This window comes from Pollicipes pollicipes, unplaced genomic scaffold (genome assembly GCF_011947565.3).
Source record: "Pollicipes pollicipes isolate AB1234 unplaced genomic scaffold, Ppol_2.1 Scaffold_4295;HRSCAF=5057_pilon_pilon_pilon, whole genome shotgun sequence".
NCBI lineage: Eukaryota > Metazoa > Arthropoda > Thecostraca > Pollicipedomorpha > Pollicipedidae > Pollicipes > Pollicipes pollicipes.
The window spans coordinates 30,228,175-30,251,817 of record NW_023596461.1 but is presented as its reverse complement, the minus strand read 5'-3'; the positions used below and the strand labels follow the sequence as shown (position 1 = coordinate 30,251,817).

At 49.0% G+C, this 23,643-nt stretch overlaps 1 protein-coding gene across 1 annotated transcript in view; it reads right to left on the bottom strand.

The window, feature by feature from the left end:
- The window catches only part of LOC119097417 (metabotropic glutamate receptor), a 194,481-nt gene extending 178,916 nt beyond the window's left edge, over positions 1 to 15,565 (bottom strand). Inside the window, exons 1-3 of the mRNA XM_037220459.1 lie at positions 15,557 to 15,565; positions 14,151 to 14,408; positions 10,266 to 10,362 (exon numbers count right to left, since the gene is read on the bottom strand). Of these exons, the coding sequence (XP_037076354.1) occupies positions 10,266 to 10,362; positions 14,151 to 14,408; positions 15,557 to 15,565 (364 nt within the window). The remainder of the gene's footprint in view (positions 1 to 10,265; positions 10,363 to 14,150; positions 14,409 to 15,556) is intronic.
- Positions 15,566 to 23,643: the final 8,078 nt, after the last annotated feature.

Sequence of the window (23,643 nt, the reverse complement as noted above, 5' to 3'; positions counted from 1 at the left end):
GGGGGCCTCGTGACGTTGAAAGGAGATCAGATAAATGATGATGCAAAAGTTCACATCCACAGCTAGACAGCAGAAACGTCCTGTATTTGTCAAAGGCCCTAGCATCGAACCATGGGCTCTCCGCGCCGTTTTAAGCAGGGGCCAGTGAGGCCTCCTACGTTTATGTAGTGCCAGATGTCCCTGCCAGAGGGCCTACCGTGTCAGGGAGGAGACAGGTGTATGCTGTGTCCCTCTGAGGGCCTCCATATGGACCAGGGAGACCCTGTCCACGTATCACCAGACTGGCAGCCACCAGGAGCTGCAGACTGGGCGGGACCAGTGCTCTTCAAACTAGGACCACAAGATTTTACTCGTGCAATTTCAAAGTTGATTCTCTGAAAAAGGAAATAACAGTTACAGAGGGATGAGCAAGGGAGCTAATCCGTCCCAACTCTCAATCTGAATATCGCAGAGGTGAAACCTGTGCCCTGGAATACTTTCTACGTGTGTACCAGCGGATGTCGTAAAGCTTTTGAGAGAACTGCTTCCCGATACGTGGTCGTTTTCACTGTCAGTTGACTGCCACTGGATGTTAGCTGCGTTTTCACACGCCAGTTGACTGCCACTGGATGTTAGCTGCGAGACCGACGCCGCGCGGCCCATGCAGGCCGCAACACTGGGGTCTGTGTTCTTTCGGCCTCGCGGCTAGCTCACATGCTTAGAACTATTTGATTAATTTTTCGCTAAAGGATTCTAAAGACAGGATTATTTCCTCAGGGGAACAAGGGCTGAATATTTCAATAGAAATGTTGACCCTATGTCGATCTTCAATATGCGCTGGCGTCCAATCCACAGCCCCTCAATAACTTTGTAAAACCCTGAGAGAATCTGACAAGACCTTTGACAGGTATTGTTTTAAAGAAAGGGCCAAATTAAAAATTTTAACCGGCTTGGCCGCCACGCTCCATTGTATGCGTTCAGTTACATCCGACTTTATGTAATGTTTCTCGCATCTTAACGCATGCTGATTTGTACCTTCTAATGGCTTTTAATTTCTAAGTGGTAAAAAGCGAGGGGCTTTATTCTTTGGAGAGGAAATACCAAGTTCCAGGAGGTCGTGCCACAGAGAAGCATGACACCTCCATTGACGAAATCCGGGATCCTCTCGTGCAGCAGGACGTCCTAAATTATGCGCAACATCTCGCCAATCCACTGCAGCTGTCTCCGGACGTTTGCTTCTGGTCTTTGCTCTCGCTGCAGCCTTCATCGGACGTTTGCTCCCGATCCCTGCAGTGAGGCGCGAGCAGCGCCGGTCGACCGGATCGAGTTTCGGGTGAGTGTTTTCGGCAGTCTGCTGGCTGCGTCTGCACCGGCAGCAGCTCGCAGAACACCATTGTAGATAAAAGCAAGGTAAACAAAGCAGTCCGGCCCTTGCAGGACGACGGCGGCGACACGCCCACGACTGCAGCCGTTAGGTCCTGGCTCTGCACTCGCTGTGTGCCGGGTCTCCCCTGACGAGCTCAGAAGGTTCGGTAGTTGCGATCTGGGCATCTGCCCTACTAACCTAGTCCGGCCCTGGTCTTGCCCTTAACCCTCGCCCTGAGAGAGGGCTCAGAGGTTCCTAATACCTTTTCCGTGGTAACTTCTGCTACCAGCAGCATTCACGAGCAGATTTGACCATTTCAAGAGTATACGATTCAAACCTTAATGACACACATCTTACAGCATTTGGGAGGCATTTCCAGTGAGTTTTCCCCAGGCATGTAGCTTGTTTGGTTCTTGACATATCCGAGCAGGCCAATGCAGCAATAGTCTATATTCCTTTGGACTGACATGAGACACCAAAGCTTGCATGTGTCGAGGTACCCTAGTAACTATCTCAAGTTTTTCAAGAGCATTTCAACGCTCTCTTCCGCAGCATCACAGCATTCTTTGTTCTTGGGACAACAGCGGGGGCCTTTAAAGTGCTAGTTTAATCTTATCATCTGTTATCTGACCCGTCAAAAGCCGCACTCACTATTGTTCAGTCACACCTACATGATGCAGTCCGACTACAGCTTTCAAATGCCGCTTTCTATGCGGCTCTAGCCTTCTTGCCGAGCCTACTGAGGCCTGGCTTACTTGCCTACTTTGTTAGCGAAGGCGAAAAATTACCGTAAGGTGAGGATTAAAAACCGTCCTTTAAACTGGTGAAGTGAAAAAGTTATGCATTGATTTCGCCAGGGCTCAAGACTACAGTCATGGTCATTTGCTGACCGAGTCCTGGTTGTTGGTTTGAGACGTTAGTGAGGACGAGTACATTCCATGAATTTTGGGTGCTACCCACTGTATTCTAGCTGGATGAGGGGCAGAGGCGTGGTGACATTTTCTCCGCTTTGAGAGCGTTGTAATGCATACGCTCGTTACAGGAAGTTCAAGTGTTGGGAACGAGACAACTTTGAACAGGAGGAGCGAATCCCAGCGCTCACGTCGAGAACATTGTGAAAAGGATCGCTCGCCTCACGTCAAAGCGTGGCAGGTGCATGAGTTCGGGCTCGACCTGAAAACTCAAGGCACAACTGAACCGTCCTATCATTCCGGTAGTGTCGGGGTGGCAGACGCTTAGAACCGAACTTCGAAGCTCGCGTAGGATGGCCCGCCGTTTTCAATCCCTGGCCGCCGTTGCCGAGCGCCGACCGTCGTTTCCGAGCACCGGCGGCCGCTGCTCGATCTCGGCTACCTCAGGGTGCTCTCTGTCATCGGATATATTGCCGTAGCACGGTTCACGGGACAGACGGGCCAGAGAACAGCCTGCGGGACAAATCAAAACAGCGCTCCCAGGGCACATCGGAACACCGCTTTGGGACACATGGAGACAGCGCTCCAGGACACGTGGAAGCACCGCTCCGGGACATTGGGAACACTGTTCCCGGACCCATGGAACCACCACTCCGGGGTCTATTGGAACACTGCTCCGGGACACAGCGAAACACCGCTCCCGGGACGCATCGGAACACTGATTCGGGAAACATCGGAACATCGCTCCCAGGAAACACGGGAACACAGCTCTCGGGACAGCACAAACAACAGCGTCCAGGGCAGATCGAATGACGACTCACAGGACACATGGGAACATAGCTCTCTAGACACATGAGAACACGGGGTCCTGGACAGATCCGAGTACTTTTCCTAGCCCAGACTAGAGCCGGATTGTGTCCGCCAGTAACGTTCGTCGGCTGTCCAGCCGGACTTTCCCGGGGCGGGGGGCTGCGGCGATAGCACGTGGTGAGCAGCCTTATGCGAGAGCCGGTCCGTCCAGCGATCCGTGCCAGGGGGCAGTGGACGTCGCTGTGCCGGCTGCTCCCGCTCCTGCCAATGGCCAAGCATGTACAATTTTCCGATGGAGTGCGGTCAACTCCACGGGTGCGGACGCCGGCGCCAATAGTAATACATCTGAGAGGGAGGGGAAGAGACCGGGTCACCCGCTCAACACGAGCAGCCCCTGAATAAACCACCCACTGACCGGAAGTCAGCGGTCGTGCGGACCCCTCGACGCGACGCGGCTGGGACCGCCAGATCCAGACCTCGTGCTCCAGCACGCTACAGGCCAGGGTCTTGCAAACTCAGGATTCCATTTTGTGCTATGCTGTACAAATTCGCCATTTTCTAAGCTGCCAGAATAAATGTTCAGTGAAACGCGAACGCTGCAACAATTTAAACAAATGGAACTACCACAACAGGGTAACACCGCCACTGTGCACAATATCACCGGCCCTGATATCCCCACTGAGGTCCGCCATTTCATCGGTATTCCTACAAAAGTCCGCCGTAACATCGGTCGTGGTGTCCCTGCAAGAACCAACTACAAGACCGATCCTGGTATCACCTGGGCAGGCCACCATGTCACCGATTCTGTTATTCCCTGGGCAGACGGCCACATCACCGATCCTGGTATCCGCCGGGCAGATTCACCACACCACCGATCCCGGTACCCCCGGGCAGACCACCACACAACCGATCCTGGCATCCGCCTGTCAGACTACCATATCACTGATCCTGGTATCCGCCGGGCAGACCACCATATCACCGATCCTGGTATCTGCCGGGTAGACCACCACATCACCGATCCCGGTATGCGCCGGGCACAGAACCATACCATCGATTCTGGTATTCTCTGGGTAGACCACCATACCACCGATCCCGGTATCCGCCGGGCAGACCACCATACCACCGATCCCGGTATCCGCCGGGCAGACCACCATACCACCGATTCCGGTATCCGCCAGGCGGACCACCATACCACCGATTCCGGTATCCGCCAGGCAGACCACCATATCACCGATTCCGGTATCCGCCAGGCAGAGCGGAGGACGTTGGCGGATCACAGGCAGAGCGTAGGGGTGGCTGCTGATTGGACAAGATTTCGGCTAATCGACAGCTAATTATCAACAGCAATGTGGCTTCTGGAACAGGCCATTGAGAGCTGCGGCGCACCGGCAGCAAAGTCCGCCCACCAATAGAGCCAGCAGACGCGTGGGGAAATGGAGCGCCGCCGGAGAGGCAGACCGTACCGCACAGCAGCGTGCTCGCAGATGTGTGTGCGTCGCTGACGACTCCGCCAGTATTTAGTGCGCGCCGCTTTCGAATCGAATGATGTCCTCTCAGGCTGCATGAATGCATCTAATGAAGACGACGCGAAACAACGACGGCGTCAATAATAAATGATCCATAAAACGTAATTTAGTAGGCGGGTCGTCGCGTCCAATAAAAGCCAGGAGCACGTCTTTGCGCGGACATACTCGCGTGAATATTCTAGAACCGTCCGTTGGAAACTATCTCCATTTCATGGGTACAGTTGACCCCGCCCCACACGAGCGCGTCCTATTCTAACAGCCACCTGGGTGGGTATTAAAGAACAAGCACTGGCGCCCAACGGGACGTCCATTGCAATGCACGTTGGTGTGTGTGTGTGTGTGTGTGTGTGTGTGTGTGTGTGCGTGCGTGCGTGCGTGCGTGCGTGCGTGCGTGCGTGCGTGCGTGCGTGCGTGCGTGTGTGTGGTGTGTGTGTGTGCGCGCGTGCGTGCGTGCGTGCGTGCGTGCGTGCGTGCGTGCGTGCGTGCGTGCGTGTGTGTGTGTGTGTGTGTGTGTGTGTGTGTGTGTGTGTGTGTGTGTGTGTGTGTGTGTGTGTGTGTGTGTGTGTGTGTTGTGTGTGTGTGTGTGTGTGTGTGTGTGTGTGTGTGTGTGTGTGTGTGTGTGTGTGTGTGTGTGCGTGTCTGTGTGTGTGTGCGTGTGTGTGTGTGCGGGCAAGTCTGGAACCATACATTCCCTGTGCAAATGTACAAAGAATGTAAAAGGAATGTACATTTTCTTTACAAATTAGACCATGTCTACTAATATCTTAAATTAGTTAATAAAATATTGCCTAAAAGATGCGTGTCAATTTATGGCAATGACTATCGGCAGGACCAAAGGCGTGATCACGATGGGATGGTTGAGACCTCGCTTTTAGCCAGCTCCCTCCTTTGTCAGTCTTCCTGACGTCGCCATTGCAGACATGTTTGGTCTTGAGACACGAACATTTAAACACATTTCGTACTTAAGGCCAAAAGCATTGGTTTCAAATAATCATCGTCGATCCAGCGCATCCGTCGATTGAAACTCAGTTCCGAGGAGGGGGGGGGGGGGAGGGGGAAGTTCCAGGACACAGGTGAAGATGCAGGGCTCCACGAACCGTGCAGAAGTCAAATCCCGCCTGACGGAAAGGCTGCCAGAGGAAAAGCGCACCGGGGCATTACATGCGATCTGATGGACGTCAAGGGGGTTCCAACCAGCATTGTACGTCTGAGGTCAGGACTCAAGACACTCCTTGAGCGAGGTTGTCCTGAGGCAATTGTTAGGCCTGAGCGGTACGCAACCGTTAGCCCCACCACTTCCCTTAAAATGTGTCTAGGCCTGTCACTCGTCATGTTTCGACACGTAAATGCACCAGCAATGACACGTATCTCGCGATCGAACAGCGCTACAGGATGCATCATCTTCTCGCAGTCTGCACCCGGGTCCATGCTGTGAAAGTACGCACATGTCTTAACACGCGCCTGGGTGGTCGGCTAGATACCCGTCGCTCGGATGGGGGCGGGGCAAACTGACCTCTCTGAGATTTCAGGAACTAAGAAAGCTAGAGACACCAAATTTACAGGGTGTGTTGATCTATACGTGAACTTACTTACGTCATAGTTTGAGGTTCCTAGGTCATGACCTTCAGGTCAAATAAGGTCAAACAAGGTCAATTTCCAGGTTGGACCCCAAGGTGCCCCCAGAACCTAGGCAACTGTTTCTACGCAAAAGATCACAAGCCCATTTGAGGTCAGTGACATTGTTTGACCTTTTGAAGGTCATGGTTACCAAAATTATGCAAGACTGCTCTGAGTTTTGCATTTGAACAAACCAGAAAGAGATTACGCTAGGCAGTATGTTCCTAAAACAAAACGTCGACCTGGGTCATCTTAGGTCAATGACCTGTTCTGACCTTTAAGAAGTCAATGGAAGATGTATAATGCGGTTCCTGCCGTCAATAAATTCGAAATGAACACCACAAACTATCCCACACAGCAACCCCTTGAGTAACAAGTCGAGTTAGTTTTGACCTTGGTCTGAGCTTCATAGCTGACCTTAGGTCAACATATTTTACTCATTCAATTTTTGTGGGGCCTAAGAAAGCATCTCAGAAATGTATGACTGTCAAACACTCCGTTATTGTATCAGATTGAACGATTCCCCAGAAATTGCCTTCACTGAAACCACGACCTGACTCTGACCTGCCATAGGTCAGCGACCTTAAGAGGTACATACAAATGTTCATGTCAAACCATCCGCTACTCAACTGTCTACAGCCATGCAAAATTTTGCGTGGCTAAGCCGCTCCGTTCGGAAACCATTCCGAAAAACCTTCGGGGGGGAGGGGGGCAATTTGACCCCCCACCCGAGGAAATGTTAAAATAAACGACAGCCGGCAGGGGGACTTCACTCGGGGCAATTTGACCCCCCACCCGAGGAAATGTTAAAATAAACGACAGCCGGCAGGGGGACTTCACTCGGGGCAATTGTCCTGGCCAGTTCCACACATCTAGGAATGATCCAAAGTAGATGGGTTGGGGGTCGTTTGGCGACCGAGGTCAGCACAGGCTCAGAGCTGTCACCTGCCGTCATGCGACTCAAAGATGCCAAACACTAGGCCTATGCCGCCGAACCCACTTTGAAACTGATATTAAGCGTGTCGGCAGAGTTGTGGGAAAGCTGCGCGCCTGGACAACCAGCGCTACGGGACCCGACTCCCCTCCGCGCTCACACTTTCTGCCAGGGTGAAAGGGTATCACGATATTACGCCAGGGGAAAATCTCCTTCCGAAAGAAGTCCCGCATCAGTTACACGCGATATTACTTTTACTGCGCGAAGCTTATACATACTTTGTTTTTGCGGTACAGACTTATGAAAGACATGAATGGGTGCTACATCAAAAATTTACACCTCAAAGGTTATACACGTCGTTACACCTCCTGTAAAAACGTGTGCAGTCTTCAATTATGCGCAGCATTACTTCTACTGCAAACACTCCTACGCGACAAGAACACTTCTCGACAAAACTTACACTGCAAAAACCTTTCCTAGTCATTACTTGTAAAGCAAAGACCTAAACAGCCTTTACCTATATGCGGCATTTCTTCAACCGCAACGATTTATTGGTGACATGAGTGCTACACAACAAAACTTGAAAGCAATGAAAAACCTTTATTTAAAAAAGCCAATGTTCGCCAATATGTCTACTGTAGCAACCGATACATTTTTACTTACCATCAATTTTATACTCCGGTCAATACTTATATGCTACATTTGTGCAATAAGATACAGGCCATAATCCACAACTTACCCCCTCAGCACTCCAATTTATTGGTCAGGCCACTGAAAAGCGGCATCACTTCTGCTTGAAAAGTTAAACCCATCATTGAGATCTTGCCACCAAAACAGCCTTTGCTGTCACGCCAAGCACTACAATTCCACAAAATCGCACAACATAATAAATAAATAGCTTTCCGTATCAGCACCACGAGCATTTCATTGGAATATTGCCGTCCGAGTGCGGTTCCCTCCTAACCTGTGAACTATTCCTACATCCCCGCTGGATGTCCACATGTTTGGCACTCCACAGCGAGCATCAGCAGCGGACGTAATGTTGAGCGTAGGAAGGGACCATTGAAGGTTTTGCGGTAGAGGCCATGACAATTATAATTTTTGAAGCATAAGTCTTGTCGTGTAGCGCTAATGTTGCGTGTAGCTCTTTGCAGTAGAAGTGACGTCATGCGCAATAAGTGACTGTATAAGTGACTGCAGCAAAAGTAATGACGGGTGTGGGTTTCTGCAGTAAAAGTTTTGTCGCGTAGCACTAATGTCGTGTGTGCGTATTGGCAGTAGAAGCGATGTCGTAGCACTCCTGTCGGTAGGAGTTTTGTTGTAGCGCATGCCGTGGAACAGGGTGAGACAGGCGGCGCCATGTAGCCTCAGCATTTGAGTGCTTCGTGAAGTCCTATTAATGCGCAGGACCCAATACTAATAGCTTTGATCAAGCCGGTCCGAACAAACCAGTGCCATTCCGGTTCGACGACGTCATGCTGGGGCTACCGACATCGATCCAATGCTGTTTGGTACCAGCCTGTCAGACTTCCTAAGACGACAGAGTCAAGGGTGGCCAGGTCGTGCATTCTGCCCGTCCTCAGTTGATGCTGGAGACGCATCAGCCTCCTTCCCCTAAGACGTTCTTTGAGCTTGGGCTGCTCATCATGAAATAGGCTCTGGGGTGAGGTGACTGGGGTCAAGTTGCCGACCACGCATCGTAGGGCGATCAACGAAAAAGCTCTGGCTATGACTACCTTAAGCCGCCATCTGCCAGCACCGAACTGGTGCCCTCAAGCTTCTCCCTTGTCTGGACGGAGCTCTGTGACCACCTCGGTGTAAATACAAGGCGGGAGGACAGCGGTGTACAACACAGCGGGAGGACAGCGGTGTACAACACAGCTGAAAGACAGCGGTGTACAACACAGCGGAAAGGACAGCGGTGTACAACACAGCGGAAAGACAGCGGTGTACAACACAGCGGAAAGACAGCGGTGTACAACACAGCGGGAGGACAGCGGTGTACAACACAGCGGAAAGACAGCGGTGTACAACACAGCGGGAAGACAGCGGTGTACAACACAGCGGAAAGACAGCGGTGTACAACACAGCGGAAAGACAGCGGTGTACAACACAGCGGGAGGACAGCGGTGTACAACACAGCGGAAAGACAGCGGTGTACAACACAGCGGGAGGACAGCGGTGTACAACACAGCGGGAGGACAGCGGTGTACAACACAGCGGAGACAGCGGTGTACAACACAGCTGAGACAGCGGTGTACAACACAGCGGAAAGACAGCGGTGTACAACACAGCGGAAAGACACGGCGTACACACAGCGGAGGACAGCGGTGTACAACACAGCGGAAAGACAGCGGTGCAACACAGCGGGAGGACAGCGGTGTACAACACAGCGGAAAGACAGCGGCGTACAACACAGCGGCAGAGGACAGCGGTGTACAACACAGCGGGAGGACAGCGGTGTACAACACAGCGGAAAGACAGCGGTGTACAAGAAGGTGCGAAGCTGGTGCTGTGTTACCGCAACTTGACGGGAAACTAGTCTTGCGAGTGGTAGAAAGGCGCACGTCGTAGCCTTCGCAACACTGAGTTGCAGTGATGAGTCGTGCTTTCCCTGTGTTGTCTTGAGCTCATGTTATTCGTGTTAAAAATAGTTAGATCCTAGTATTCACGTTGAAAATATTTGACCCTAGCCAATCCATGCTACGTCATACATATAACATGGAAATCTAAGCAGAGATAGATGCATAGCTGGATTTTCTTCGTAAAGCGCGCTGTGGTGATCTTGCTGCGTCATTCACAGAGCCAAGTCAAGGACCAAGAAAGTGCATACCGCAGCCAGCGAGGCCCACAATGGTAGAGATCACGGCCATCGCCACACAGCTCGCCCGGCATTCCACTGTGAACAATGTTCCCTACTGTCTGCCATATGATGTTTACATGCGCTCCGATCGAAGGAATCATTTGACCATTCACGAAGGTTAATCCGAAATAACTTTCAAACTGCACAGTGGCTATCCTAACCACAATAGTCGTAATGTCTAAGAGACCATCTTCAAAGCTGTTTAGCATCTTCTAACAATACGTTGTCGCAACAAATGGAACAATTTTCTGAGCATTGCCTTCGCTGACAGCCATGGCCTGCCTTGGCGCAGCATACGCCAGTGACCTTACAACAGATATGTTATTATTAAATGCAATATATTTGTTATTCAAGCGCTTAGAGCTGTTCCAAATTGGGCACAGCTGCGCCAAATTTTCGTAAGGCATGGAGGTGAGATGCAAGAGCAAAACCAAAACCACTATAACTAGAAAACCGGTTTTACGAATCTTTGTTTTAGGGGTATTTTTGACGCTAATGTCGGACTTTCTCGGATTTCGGAATTTGCTGACACGGTATGACATCGAATACCGGGGACATTTTATTTGCAGGAGGTGTCTAAACAAAGGTCGGTTGCATAAAAAGATCTAAGAGCACTGTGGAATTTAACCGTATGTGGTGTTTAACATTGTTCGATCTTATTGGATCTAAAGGTTGCATCTTAGGGGCCTGGAATTTATACAATTAAGCTCGCATTTATGCCTACGTCTCATGTGAATTTGGTGTCTAGCCCTCTTAGTTTTTGCGATCCCGGGTGGAGGGAGGACAGAACAAGTTGATCCACCCACATACCACACAATTGCAGTGCATTTAGGCGACCACCCGGGAGAGGCGGAGGGGGAGAGGCACTTAGGTGGAGAGATCAATTTGACCTCACCCCGAGGGCTTTATCAAGAATAAATTCTGGAAGGGAAGGCGCAGCCACGCCAAACTTTGCAAAGCTGCAGGCAAATGAAGAGCGCATTCCTTGGTATAATCAATAAGATGCAAATTGTAAGTTCGTAAACATATGACAGGCTTAAAAACCGTAGCTTTAGCGAAGGCAGTTTCTAGGAAATCGTTCAATCTGATGCGACAACAGAGTGTTGGACGAAGCCATGCATCTGTGATATTTTTTTTAGACAGTCATCCAATTAAATTCGGAATATTAACTTATAAACACCTTGGGGCCAAATAACCTTGGGTCTTCAAGTCACACCAAGGAAACTGTTTCTAAACAAAATGTTAAAAGCCCATTTAACGTCAGTGACTTTGTTTGACCTTTTGAAGGTCATGGTTACCAAAATTATACAAGACTGCTATGAGTTTTACATTTGAATAAGCGACAAAGATTAAGCCAGGTAGTATGTTCATAATACAAAATATCGACCGGGTCATCTTAGGTCAATGACCTTTCTGATCTCTAAGAAATCAATGGAAGATGTGTAATGCGGTTCCTGCTGTCAATAAGTTCAAAATGAGCACCGCAAACTATCCCACACAGCAAGCCCAAGATGGTGTGACCTTGGTCTGGACCTTCATACCTGGCCTTAGGTCAAGGTAATTTGCTCATTCGCTACTTGTAGTGCCTAAGAAGGCATCTTCGAGGTGTATGGCTTTGGCCAATTTTTATGCGTTAACTGCTGTTACAGCTGTACTTAGCAGCTAGCAATCAAGCGCGATAACCCCAGCTATGGTTCTAAAAAGTTGAGGAGGTGCAATAAGCGTGCCACAAACATCTGGACTGATAAGCACACGGAATTAGTGCACCGACTGGCAGACGCCTTGTTGTAGTAAGACATTGTGTTTAGACATGCAATTTGTGCGTGAGATCATCTTCAAATAGCTGTCAAAAGTAACTCAATTTATCTAATTCCTGGTTTATGCCAAACCTAAGTTCTGTTTGTACAAATACATAAGTGTTGAACTTAAATGTCATTAGTTTGGTTCAGTCTTATTCAATTTCAACATGTGGAAATCGGTTAATATCCAATGAGCAAAATACAACTAGATTTTAGCGTTTTAACAGCCCTGAGTGACCTCAAAACGATTGGCATAGCTTATAAACAAGTGGTTTTCGTGTGCATGGAACCACTCGCCGTATTATCCAATTTCCGTATCCCCTCGATTCTTCTGCCTTCCTGTACCCCAACATTATTCTGACCTTAACAAATCCCCTACCAGATGTTTTCGAGGCAACAGACCCAAGGTTTTGAGTTATTGGTCCCCTGAAGATGAGAGCTAAAGCAGGACGCTCGTTCCATCCTTTATTTGCCCCCGACTGTTTTTGTCGCGCACGATGAAGTTCGCGTTGATGCGAAAACAAGGGGAGATACGGTCTGGAAGTACAGATACTCAAATGTGTGCATTCATGATGCTATGAAATGAACACACCATATTCCATAAAGGGTGGTAAGTTTTGTCTGAAAACAGACGGAAGGCGGGAGCGATAAAAGTCGTTGCTGTCATTACAGTTTTACAATGCTCTCAGCTAGTGAGGCTTTATGTCGCTGCCTGCCTCTGGTCCTAGAGGGAAGGGCCGGCGCCAGAACCTCGATCAGGGCCGGCGCAGCTAAACTACTGCATAACCGGCATATCTAACTGGCGAGAGCAATCAAACGAGGCGGAGAGAGCGAGGAGCGAGAGAGAAGAAACAGAGAGAGAGAGAGAGAGAGAGAGAGAGGAGAGAGAGAGAGGAGAGAGAGAGAGAGAGAGAGAGAGAGAGAGAGAGAGAGGAGAGAGAGAGAGAGAGAGAGAGAGAGAGAGAGAGGAGAGAGAGAGAGAGAGAGAGAGAGAGGAGAGAAGAGAGAGAGAGAGAGAGAGAGAGAGAGAGCGAGAGAGAGAGAGAGAGAGAGAGAGAGAGAGAAAGGGAGGGTGAGTGATTGAGTCGATTGATGATTCAGTGAATGCGTGGACGAATCACGATTGACACTCACTTGGCCTGTCTCCCTGTCCCTACAGTCACCAGAAGGCAGGTCAAGGCTTACGGCACCGGACGTCGTGCGAACGGTCTGATGACTTTGGTATTACGGTCGAGCCCGCCGCTCAGAATAGCGACACGGTGCTTAGAGGCCGGGCTGCACCGGTGATGTGCCACGCGGTCCGTGCAGCAGAGCTGAAGACCAGCTCCGTCCGCTGGCGGTGCTATGCAAACGTGTAACATCGATGTTGTTGTCTGGCGCACGTTGTAAACCACATTCTTAATTTTCTAGAGGAAAAATCGAAAGTTGTTTTATAAACTGCATTTCATGGGTTGCAATAACGTTGATAACAGTCATATCATGTTCAACATACATTAATAACGGTCATATCATATTAGTTGCATATCATATTCATCATAATAAACCCATTCATGATTTGCCATCAACTACGGTGTTCAGCTGGGGCTCAGTTTGGCCTGAGGCATCCATTTGGATCAGACCCGTCGGCGGACCGTTATGTGGAGAAATCGAATCATTCCGAGGTCAAGGTGTCTAGAAATGTTATAACTGTCCGAGAACTTTCGTTTTAAAAGAACAAAGTATACATTACCACCACTGCATGCGGGCAAAGTGCAGCCAGTCTGCATAATCACAACTGCAAGTTTGCATCCAACCTTCAAGTGCATCGTGGATAGCATTAGCAATCTATGCTACGCTTGACGACATTGCGAAACGGACGCAGCGAAACCAATTTAATGCAGCTGTTATGACTGTCCCTAATTCGCTCAGATATATTGCTACAGTAGATCAGACCCACTCGGACTCTTTTGTGCAGTTTTAGAATTGCGCGCTGCTGATATATCGTCGTGCCATTTTACGGGCGCGCGTCACGCAAGGTCATCGGAACGGCACACCTCGGTCGCGTTCTGGTCCCACGGGCCGCTGCATGCACAATACGTCTGGTTTCCGATAAATTCACATTCTCGCACAAAAAGGCCCGAAATGATTGTCTCTTAAAGATGAAACCGAGTTTGAGGTTATGACTGGCAGGACCGTGTCAATACAATACATTAAGGTTTGGTGTCCGTTCTGGTCTCCCGACGGCTAGCCTAGCTCCGCCTTACCGGAGCGATACCTGCCCAATCCACCACCATCGCCGCGCCCCTTGCTCCGGCCGATGTCGGCCGGTCATTGGCCCTCTCGGGCACACGACCGCACGTGCCAACCAGCTTACCTTTGATGAAATCGATGGACTGCTCCAGGCCGTAGGTGTCCTTGTCGCAGTCGTCCAGGATGTGAGCGCCGATCTTGAGGCCGGGCAGCAGCGTGGGGTGTGCGTTCGCGTACTGCAGCGTGTACACCATCGTCTCCAGCGCCTGCACGCCGCCCTGCGGCATGATCGGCCCGCAGGTGCTTGCCTCGCCGCGCTCGTGCACCATCATCAGGCCGCCCAGCACCAGGTCCCCGGCTATCTCGGCCACGTACTTGGGCGGCCGGTCGCGTTCACGCACGAAGCGTCGCGGCCGGGGCCGGGGCCGGGGTCCAGCCAACACCGGCGCCGCCGGATCCAGCGCCTGCAGCAGCAACGGTGTCCGCGCCGCCGCCGGCACCGTCCGGTTCCGCACGCTAGAGCAGCCAGCCGCACTCGCTTGGCACACCAGCAGCACGAGGGGGACGGCGGACGTCGCACGCATCGTGCCTGCCGACTGTATCACTCCTTTCGCGAGCTTGGGCGATGCGGCGACATCTTGAAGTGGGTGGGGGGGGGGGGGGGGGAGACGTGGGCGTGAGACAGTTGGCTGGAATGCCACCCGAAGTACTGCGGCCGCATGCTCATGACGAAAAGCACGACAGCAATCATCCCATTTAGTGCACTAGTTCAGGACTGTTTGACTCATCTCCATCATATTAAAATCAATGATGATGTTCCTTCTCCATGAGACAGCTATAGCTGTTCGGAGAATGCTGCAACCTCTCATAATCAACATAGCAACAATATTTAAAGCAAATTGGAGCTAAGATAATAGGCTGAGCCTAACGACACTATATGTATTATATTGGCGAGTGCTAGCGACGGAAATGAGCCGGATCACCAAGCGATAACAATCGGATGTCAGTCCGAGGCTGGAATCAGGAATATATGACGCTGCTAAAGCTCGCTGAATGAGATCGAACGAGAATCAGTTATGCCGGTCAATTCAAACACGTCCTTCTCAAATGCGCATATAGGACATTTGGCTGCATCCACTTGCCGTAGAGACGTAATTTGCGACTGCGCCACGACGGCAATCGGTCAGCCACTTTGTGACGAGGCGGAAATGTCGTTTTGCCATACTAATTATGTAAAGTTTTGAGCAACACAGTGTTGTATTCTGAGCAAGATAGTGTACAGACCGAAGCTTTTGGTGCTAAGCATTGTCCGTGGAACTACCACCATCGTAGTTCTGCAAGTCGCACTATTTGCACTACGACTATTGTTATAACGCAGTTTAGGCGGCCTATGCTGACATAAAACTGATCAACAGTTCATCTGCCCATTGGCAGCATCATGAAGTTTCGGTCAAGAGTACGATGAGAAGACGGCGGGAGGGCAAGTAATGTCGCCTTTCCTTTCCGCACTGCGGAACCGCACCTTCATCATGATGATAGCTCCGGCGGTTCGTCGGAAGTCACGGATACTTGTGGGAATCAAGACCAATTTCCCTTTTTGCCCAGGGGTCACACGAGAAGGAGATATGGAGAGATAAAATCGGCATGTAGCTGTGCGCCAGCGTGGCGACTGTCGGATGTATATATAATGGGAGCATATATAATATATGATACATAAATAATATGTGTTTAATATATATATATATATATATATATACATATATATATATATATATATATATATATATATATATATATATATATAGTAAGATCTGTACATAAAAACATTGCATCGTGTGATGTACAGTTTTGAGTGATCTGTTCAGCGTTCAGTTAAACTAAAACCAAGTTGAATTAACTGAAAAGTATCGCAGTAACGTAAATGGTATGCCATTTTGTTAACCTCAGTTTGGTTAACAGATCATGCATGGACACCTTAGTCATGTTTGCGAGCACTTTAGCTTCATTGAAATCATCCTTTCGGACCGTGTTTGGAATTCGTATCCACGTACAGGCATAACAGGCAAAGTACTCTGACAAGCATCTATCAGAGGTGATGTTTACATCACGGCTGTGCATTTCTACGTTTCACACCGGCACAAAAACGGCTTATGTGCACCATACAATGTTTTATGTAGATGCCTCAGTGTTCGACGAACCTTTAACCCTTTTGCACGTCAAATGTTTTAAAATTCCTGCCCGCGTGGTGAGTTTGAAACCTCGAGCGACGGAGTCATCCATCATATTTTGAAATCTTGTTGGTCGAGCTGGCACCATCCGAACAGAATCCAGGCGATGTTAAAAAAAAAGATTTAACACAGTCCCCCCCCCAAAAAAAAATAGCGGTGTTGTAGATGTGACATTATTTTCAGGGTTCCGTCATATATGATGCTATTTCAGGGCCAGTTGAAACAGGGAGGTGCGACTATATGTGCTTTAGCTGCAGCACTCACAATAGCACTTTGCAGCTTCGTGAAGCCTGTGTCCGCCAGACTATAGTCTAGTGTCTGGTGGGTTATTATGCACACGATGTACGTACCATCATTCAAGACGAAAACGATAGCCCTGAAACTAATTTTTCGTCTCAGTTCTTCCGCTAACCTATTGGTCAGTCACGTTTATCAGTCCGATACAGAGAACAACTGCCTACATCAGGCTGGGATGATGGCGCCTCAAACGCGTCACCACGACCACACTGACTTCGAAAAGACGGCGCCAATAGGAGGTTTCCTAACAACGCGGCATTGTATCACCACCGCTCGATTTCGGGGCAGCTTCTCTCACCCTATGATACATCATTCATTGCCCCATTGCTGCATCATTTGCCCCATGCAAGCCGATGCGTTGCCATCGGTGACCAAGTGTGACATCTATGTACATGTAAGGCGAGATTGCACGGTGTCTCAGCAATCCGGGAGCCGTGGTGGCTGCATGACTGTCGGTATTGTGCTAGCCGCGGCGGCTCTCAGGAACGCCGCGCGCTGCATCAGCACCGACTGACCTTCCGGTTCCCTACGCGGTCAGACCATACATAATTCATCGCACTGCCTCTGACATTCTGACATGGGAGAAGCTAAGACGCTCTCTAATCTTCAGATGAAAATGTCAGGGATGACATGTGGCCGGGCGAGGAAGCACGTTTTATTGAGACACTCGAGCGAGGCGAGCCCCTCTCACGTTGAAAGGCAGCTGTGCAGCCACTTCCGACTCCGGAATCTCCGACGACCTGCGGAGGCGCGACCAGCCACTAGGGCTGGAGTGCTAGTCGGACCAGGGCAGACTCGTCACTGGACTCTGCCCGCCTTTTAAATAGCTTACCCGGGCTTCCACCGCCCAGCTCATCTCGGTGTTCCCGCAAGAGCTGATCCATCACACCACTCCTATTTAACTTTCGTTCCGGCGTCGCAGCTGGTGTCAATGTTCCAACTCGGGCCAATGCCTCACTTCGTGCCGCGTCCTAATTCCTGCCAGTCTTTCTGCTCGTGTCACTGTCGCGGGCTGCGACAATGAAGCCGCGACCCGCAGCTCGTGTCAAGACCTAGCCCGCTGGCGCGTCACCACACGATCCATGGCGGACGCTGAAGCCGACGGCAGCGTTCGGAGACGCCCGGGGCTCGCTCCGCTCCGGTCAGTCCGACCGCCGGCTCTCACAGCGGTGTGGGCGCTACATGCACCGCCGCGTCGACCCGAAGACCTCTCAGCTGGGTCCATCGCATTGCGTACAGAGCCATATGTCCCTCTTTGCTCAGCATACTCGAACGCAGCATTTAAAGAGCACGGGATTGTTTTCCAGCATTCGCAGGAAGTTGGCTCGCGTCACTTTGACGTAGTTGATGTCTGGAGTTAACCGACCTGGTATAGAAGGGACTGGCGATAATTGCTGACCTCTGCAAGTTTTAACAGGATTGATTTATGCTGGGTTTACTTCCAGGTAGGGGTGGCACAGCAGTAGGGGTAGAGGGCAGAGAAGATAGTTGCCCCCCGCCGGCAGGCAAGGTGCGTTAGTATATTTTTGATCCCAAAGTTTTGGGAGGCCACTTTTATTCAAAACTTAAGGCTTGGTGTTTTCACATATGGCATTCAAAAAGCAGATCAACTAGTTTCCAGGAATTGAGCTGGAGAGTAAAGTAACCCATTTCTTCATGAAAGGGTTCATTTGCTAAACCAGGAAGCCATCTATATTAATTAAGTGACCCCTGCTTTGAATCAGGTCATGTTTTGGTGGGGCGAGGAGACCCCTTAACTGACTGCTCCATGAATCTGGAGGCCCTCTTAGATTCAGAGGCACCGCCATATATCGGGAGTTCTTTGTTTTGGCACGGTAGGACCAGTTTATGGATCATGAGGCCTATTGTAAGGATCAGAAGGTATTGTTTTGGCGTAACGAAGTAGTTTTCTAGCACTGCTGGGTTTGGAGACTCTCTTTGCAAATCAGAAAGCCCTTGTTCTGGGTTAGAAAGCCATTCTATGCTTAAGCGGCTGAGACAGATGGAGAGCTATGCTCAGAAGATTCCTTTATGAATTAGGAGGCTCATGGTACGGACCAAGATACCGTCTTTTCGAACAAGGATGCCCCGGGTTCGGATCAAGATAATGTCTTTAGCAACGATGAGATCCTTTTGTTAGAACGGCAGGCTCTTTGTGAATCAGGAGGTCCCGATGTGAAAAGCAGACAGACTCAGCATTCTCACCATTATGATTTCGATAGCTGTGGCGCGCGTGATACAAAAATAAACACAGGCAGCACCAATCCGTGGACGAGGCCAGAGGAATGACAAGACATTATTTTACCGTTACGTCATTGACACTGTTTCTAAGGTACAGTTTAGGCATAAAAGAGACAAATTTAAGCGCATCTTACCCACACAAGAACAGCGAAACGCAACATCCTGTACTGATATGAATGACTCATTTCATTCAATAGATCAGTCCAAACTTTTGATGAGCGATGCAGCTCAGCTGAACTTTTCTGTGAGATGCTCACAAACCATTGTTTATTTCGTACAATCTGGGTTGCATTACGTTTGAGTCACTTCAAGGTCTGGCAATTTCCCCCTGCCTGAGATGGAATGCTACCGGTGGCAGCGGCCGTGCGAAAGCTCAGGTGACGTCAGACAGTACGATGGAGAGTGTCAGACATTACGGTACGTCAAACTTCCGCCACAAAATGGTACCGTTGCACTGAAATAACACGATCGGATGGGGAATCTGGCAACAAACACTGTTTAGCATGGCTTCTGAACTAAAAATTTAATCCACTTGAAAGGCGAAGCAAGCACTAACAAGTTTTCGCCACACCCATATCACATAACATATCTCAATTTCTGTGCTTTAAGTTGTGCCTAGCAAAGCTTACAAATGTCGTCAGACGTGCAAAGTTTATGTCTTGAGTTGCGGCTCGGGTGAAGAGGCCAGTTTGGCCCACACCAAAAGCTTTTCCAGAATATCTTCTGAAAGACGAGCTACAGCCGCGACAAATTTTGCATAGCTGTAGGCAATTGAATAGTGCATCTTTTGGGACAAGAAGTGCCATGGCTGTCATTAATGGCATTTTCCAGGAAATAGTTATCATTATATCAAATAGAAATCGTGTATCAGCCGCTAGATGCAACAGCAGAGCGCTAGACTAATCTACGTATCTCTAAGATAAATTATTTGACAATTAAAGATTTTAATGAAACATTACAGCAAATTTCATCGACCTCGGGTCAGGCACCACAGTCAGACAGAGGTGAACACCAAACTGTTTTTAAGGGATGCATTGCTTTGTCGGTTAGTTTCTGATGCTCGTTTATATTTTCTGGGTAACAGAGACCGCATAGATATTTTTTTAATGAAATTCTCAAAAGTCGGAGTAAGTCACTGACCTAAAGCGACCCAGGTAAACTGGTATTCTTAGAATCATACAGCCCAGCGTAGTTGTTGACGCCTATTTGAACGCAAAATTCCAAAAAATCTCGCATATTTTTAGCCACCGTGACCTTTTTAGGGTCAAACAAGGTCACTGACCTAACAAAACCAGCGACCTTTTGCTTGGAACAGGTGTCTAGGTTCAAGGCAGTTCAATGACGAGGTCTGGGGCACATTGGGCACCAATCTGGAGTTTGAGCCCTGTTTTACCTGATTTCACCAGAAGGTCATGACCCACGCATCTATTTTTGGTTTTACTCAAGTCAGTTCACACATAGGCCACTCTACCCTGATCATTTTGTGCCTCTAGCTTTCTTAGCTTTAGATATCTGAGGGGGGGGGGGCAAATTTGACCCCACCCAAGCGTGTGGTATTCAATCGACCACCCAAGCGCATTTGAAATGTCATACAGTGAAGAGGGCTGCATTTCACGAACGGTATGTCAGCCGCGTGCATGTGCGGTTGACCATCCAATATATGATTAGTGTGGTCGAATGACTGTACTGCTTTTCAAACCAGCACTACTCTGAATACCACACCGGAATTCGGAAACGCACGTTAACTGTACGAATGAAACAACAATACGATCAATATCTTGATAATATGTACAGATAATTAATCCCAAATTTTCCCAACCGGGATGCCCTTAATTTCAGAAACCTTACAATGCAAAAATAGTGCCGCCTAACAAGCCGGCTTTATCGGCGAAGGCGCTTGACAAAATGCTATTGGTAGTGCTTAAGTAAATTGTTGGCCGAACAGATCAAGTGTGTCAATTCTGCTGACATTCCATCGTACCCCGTTTTGCCTGACGTAACGCATGCGCAAAAATGACCTGTATTTGCGCTCGACCACCTTGTGAACATCATTGCTATGCTTATGTCCATATAGTGAATCCTGCCAACTGTAACGAAATCACATCCAAAACTTTCCGACAACGAAAACCAAACACCGGAAAATAATAATTTTGTTAGGAATGAGCATAGCATTTCTGATGACGATTGCACGATCATTTCAAACGCTTTAAATATTATTGTAAGTGTACTTCCTATCACAAACACAAATATTTGAAGGTAACTCCGTCCGCCCGTTCGCCCGTCCGTCCGCCTGTCCGCCCGCCCGTCTGTTTCGCCAGCCCATTGGTTTTGTATGAATGGCACAAGGACGCGGCCCGCGCCAAAACTGGCGCGCGACCGCTCGAAACCGTAACTGCAGCTCGGCAACCGCAGGCCGTAGCAGATCGAAATCGGCACATGTTTATAGAAAATTGAACAGGAAATCGCGTGACGCCATGCGTGCGATTGCACGTGCCACGTATCATGCGTACATGAGCAGTATAGACAGATTCGCCCGTTTTCGGCGGTTTTTCACTTTTTATTTCACATCTCGGCGGGTAAAGCCCGTAGAGACGTGAACCCAGCTTCAAAACGTTGATCCACGTACTACCTGCAATTAACGAGACCAACACGGATCGAGTGCATCAGCAACCATCGCACCACCCGGGAATGCCGGTGTTTTGAAGAGAAAAAAAGGCGCCGGTTGCAAAGTGCTTTCGCCGAAGCTGTCGCCGGGATGGTGGCGCAATTTAGATCCCCTCACGCGCGATTCATTATCTGCACCCATTTTCCACCCATTCATTCGTCATTCCATGCTCTACATCGTTTCACCACCAACTTTACTTGCAGGATCACAATTTCGCTTTTTCGGAACGTTGAAAGGCCACCGATCGATGCCTCTGTGGCCGGCGCCGAGGACTTTAAGCAGAACGACTGAGAGCGTAAGCGTTATTTGTGAGCTGGCGGCCAGCGGTATTCCCTTCAGCTTTCATTCATTCATTCGTGGCGGATACAAGCCAGCGGAAGCAGAAAGCATCCTTGCGGCCCTTGCGACCTGAAAACATGTAAAGAAGCTCGACAATGATCGTGTTTATGACAAGCTGTAAAGGTTTCATGAAAATGCAGTTTATTTGAAGCGAAGCAATCTGCTGTGGGAAACTCCTGGTGTGTCCATATGTGTTTTGAAATGGCTGCAAAATACAGCAGACACGTCGCGACAGCATTGTTAAGTTTCTACACTTTAGACCATTGGAAACGATCCTACCCAGCGGTGGATCGTTGGAAAGGAGCATTGGAAAGCTGAACATTCAGCTTATAAAGCACGCATTTGATAACACAGTTGTAATCCTTGGATGATTCGGCATTGTCCTGTATCACTGGGTTTTGCTGTTTCATCGGCTTGGCTACATAACTATGTGTCAAGAACCTATGTGCGCTATGCAAGCGGTTGTCTCAGAGCGTTTCGTTTTACGCCACACCGTACAACCATTCAGTGGGTGACGCTTATCAAAAAGTCCTTTTAAAGTTGCATGCGTGCAAATTGCGGCTTCCTCCTCCACTCAATATCCTTCATTTGGTTTTTGCCCCACGACTCCTCCTTACGCTGCAGTAATTTGGCCAAGTGTTGGTGATAACTCAAGCCCGATAGAAGGTGATTGCCATCCGTCGCTCTTTTTTCTGGCAGTTTTTTTGTTGTCCATGGCGTTGCGAATGACTACGAGTCCATAAGTTGGAATATTACCGGTGCTTAAAATTGTTTGCGGTCGACAAATCAACTTGGTTCCGGTTCATGGACTCTGAATTTTTTCGTTGGAGAACCGTAGCTAGAAATTTTTTTCATAGGCAGCGCTTTGGTGGGCATGATATTTCTTACCTCAGCTTTGAAGCGAGTTATACCGTGAACACCGACATTCTCAGCATTCTTTATATCACTACCAAGATCCAAGACCTTCTCCTCAAATTCGGTTGATTTGATCGAGTTGAGTCAATTTAAAATGATGGATATAACGCTACTGTAATGTTCATTCTCTTGCCTACCCTTTTAATTAAGTAATTTTAGCTATTTTTACTAAAAAGTGACGACCTTGGCAGGTACGAGTTAATTCACTACGCTTTAAGATTGAAGAAGGCTAAAAATATACGCTTAGAACACATTGAACAGACCAGAGACGCACGCATGGATAACAACCCGAATGACAAAATCCTACTGAGAGCTCTGCACAATTTTTTATAGAACAATGAACACAACGCAATATGCTGTGTTGCAGGGTCCATTGGGTTACTTGAGTCGAGAGAGATGTACTCTCCTTTTTTTCTGGAAAAGCATAGCGGGAATTCTTGCGTTGTCCCAGTATGCTTACGGATCATCTGGACCATGCAGATAAATTTTCTGATAGTGCTCATCACAATTTTAATGGATGTATTGCTTTCTCCTCACGCTCATCTCACATGATGGGGTTAAGACAAATGGCGTCTTCCTTATGACTAAAAAAAAACGTTTACTAGGAAAAAACTTGTTCCCTCAGATTCTGCCTTTCAACGGTCATTTTCCGCTTGAAACGTCTTCGTTCGGTAGTGAGATGTCATCCTCACGGGAACGAGGCTTAACACACGGCAAGGAACTGTACAACTTTGAGGAAAGGCGGCGGCGTGCAGCCGGGAAGCTGAGAGTAATATGCCAGCTCCTGGACATTACGATGTACCGACATCTTAGTATAAAATAGCAAGATCCTGACGTAGGATCACAACATTTATGTTTGTTACTGGCGCCGGCACCGCTTTGATACCAATGTTCTCACAGAGGAACATTGCAAAATGACCATAC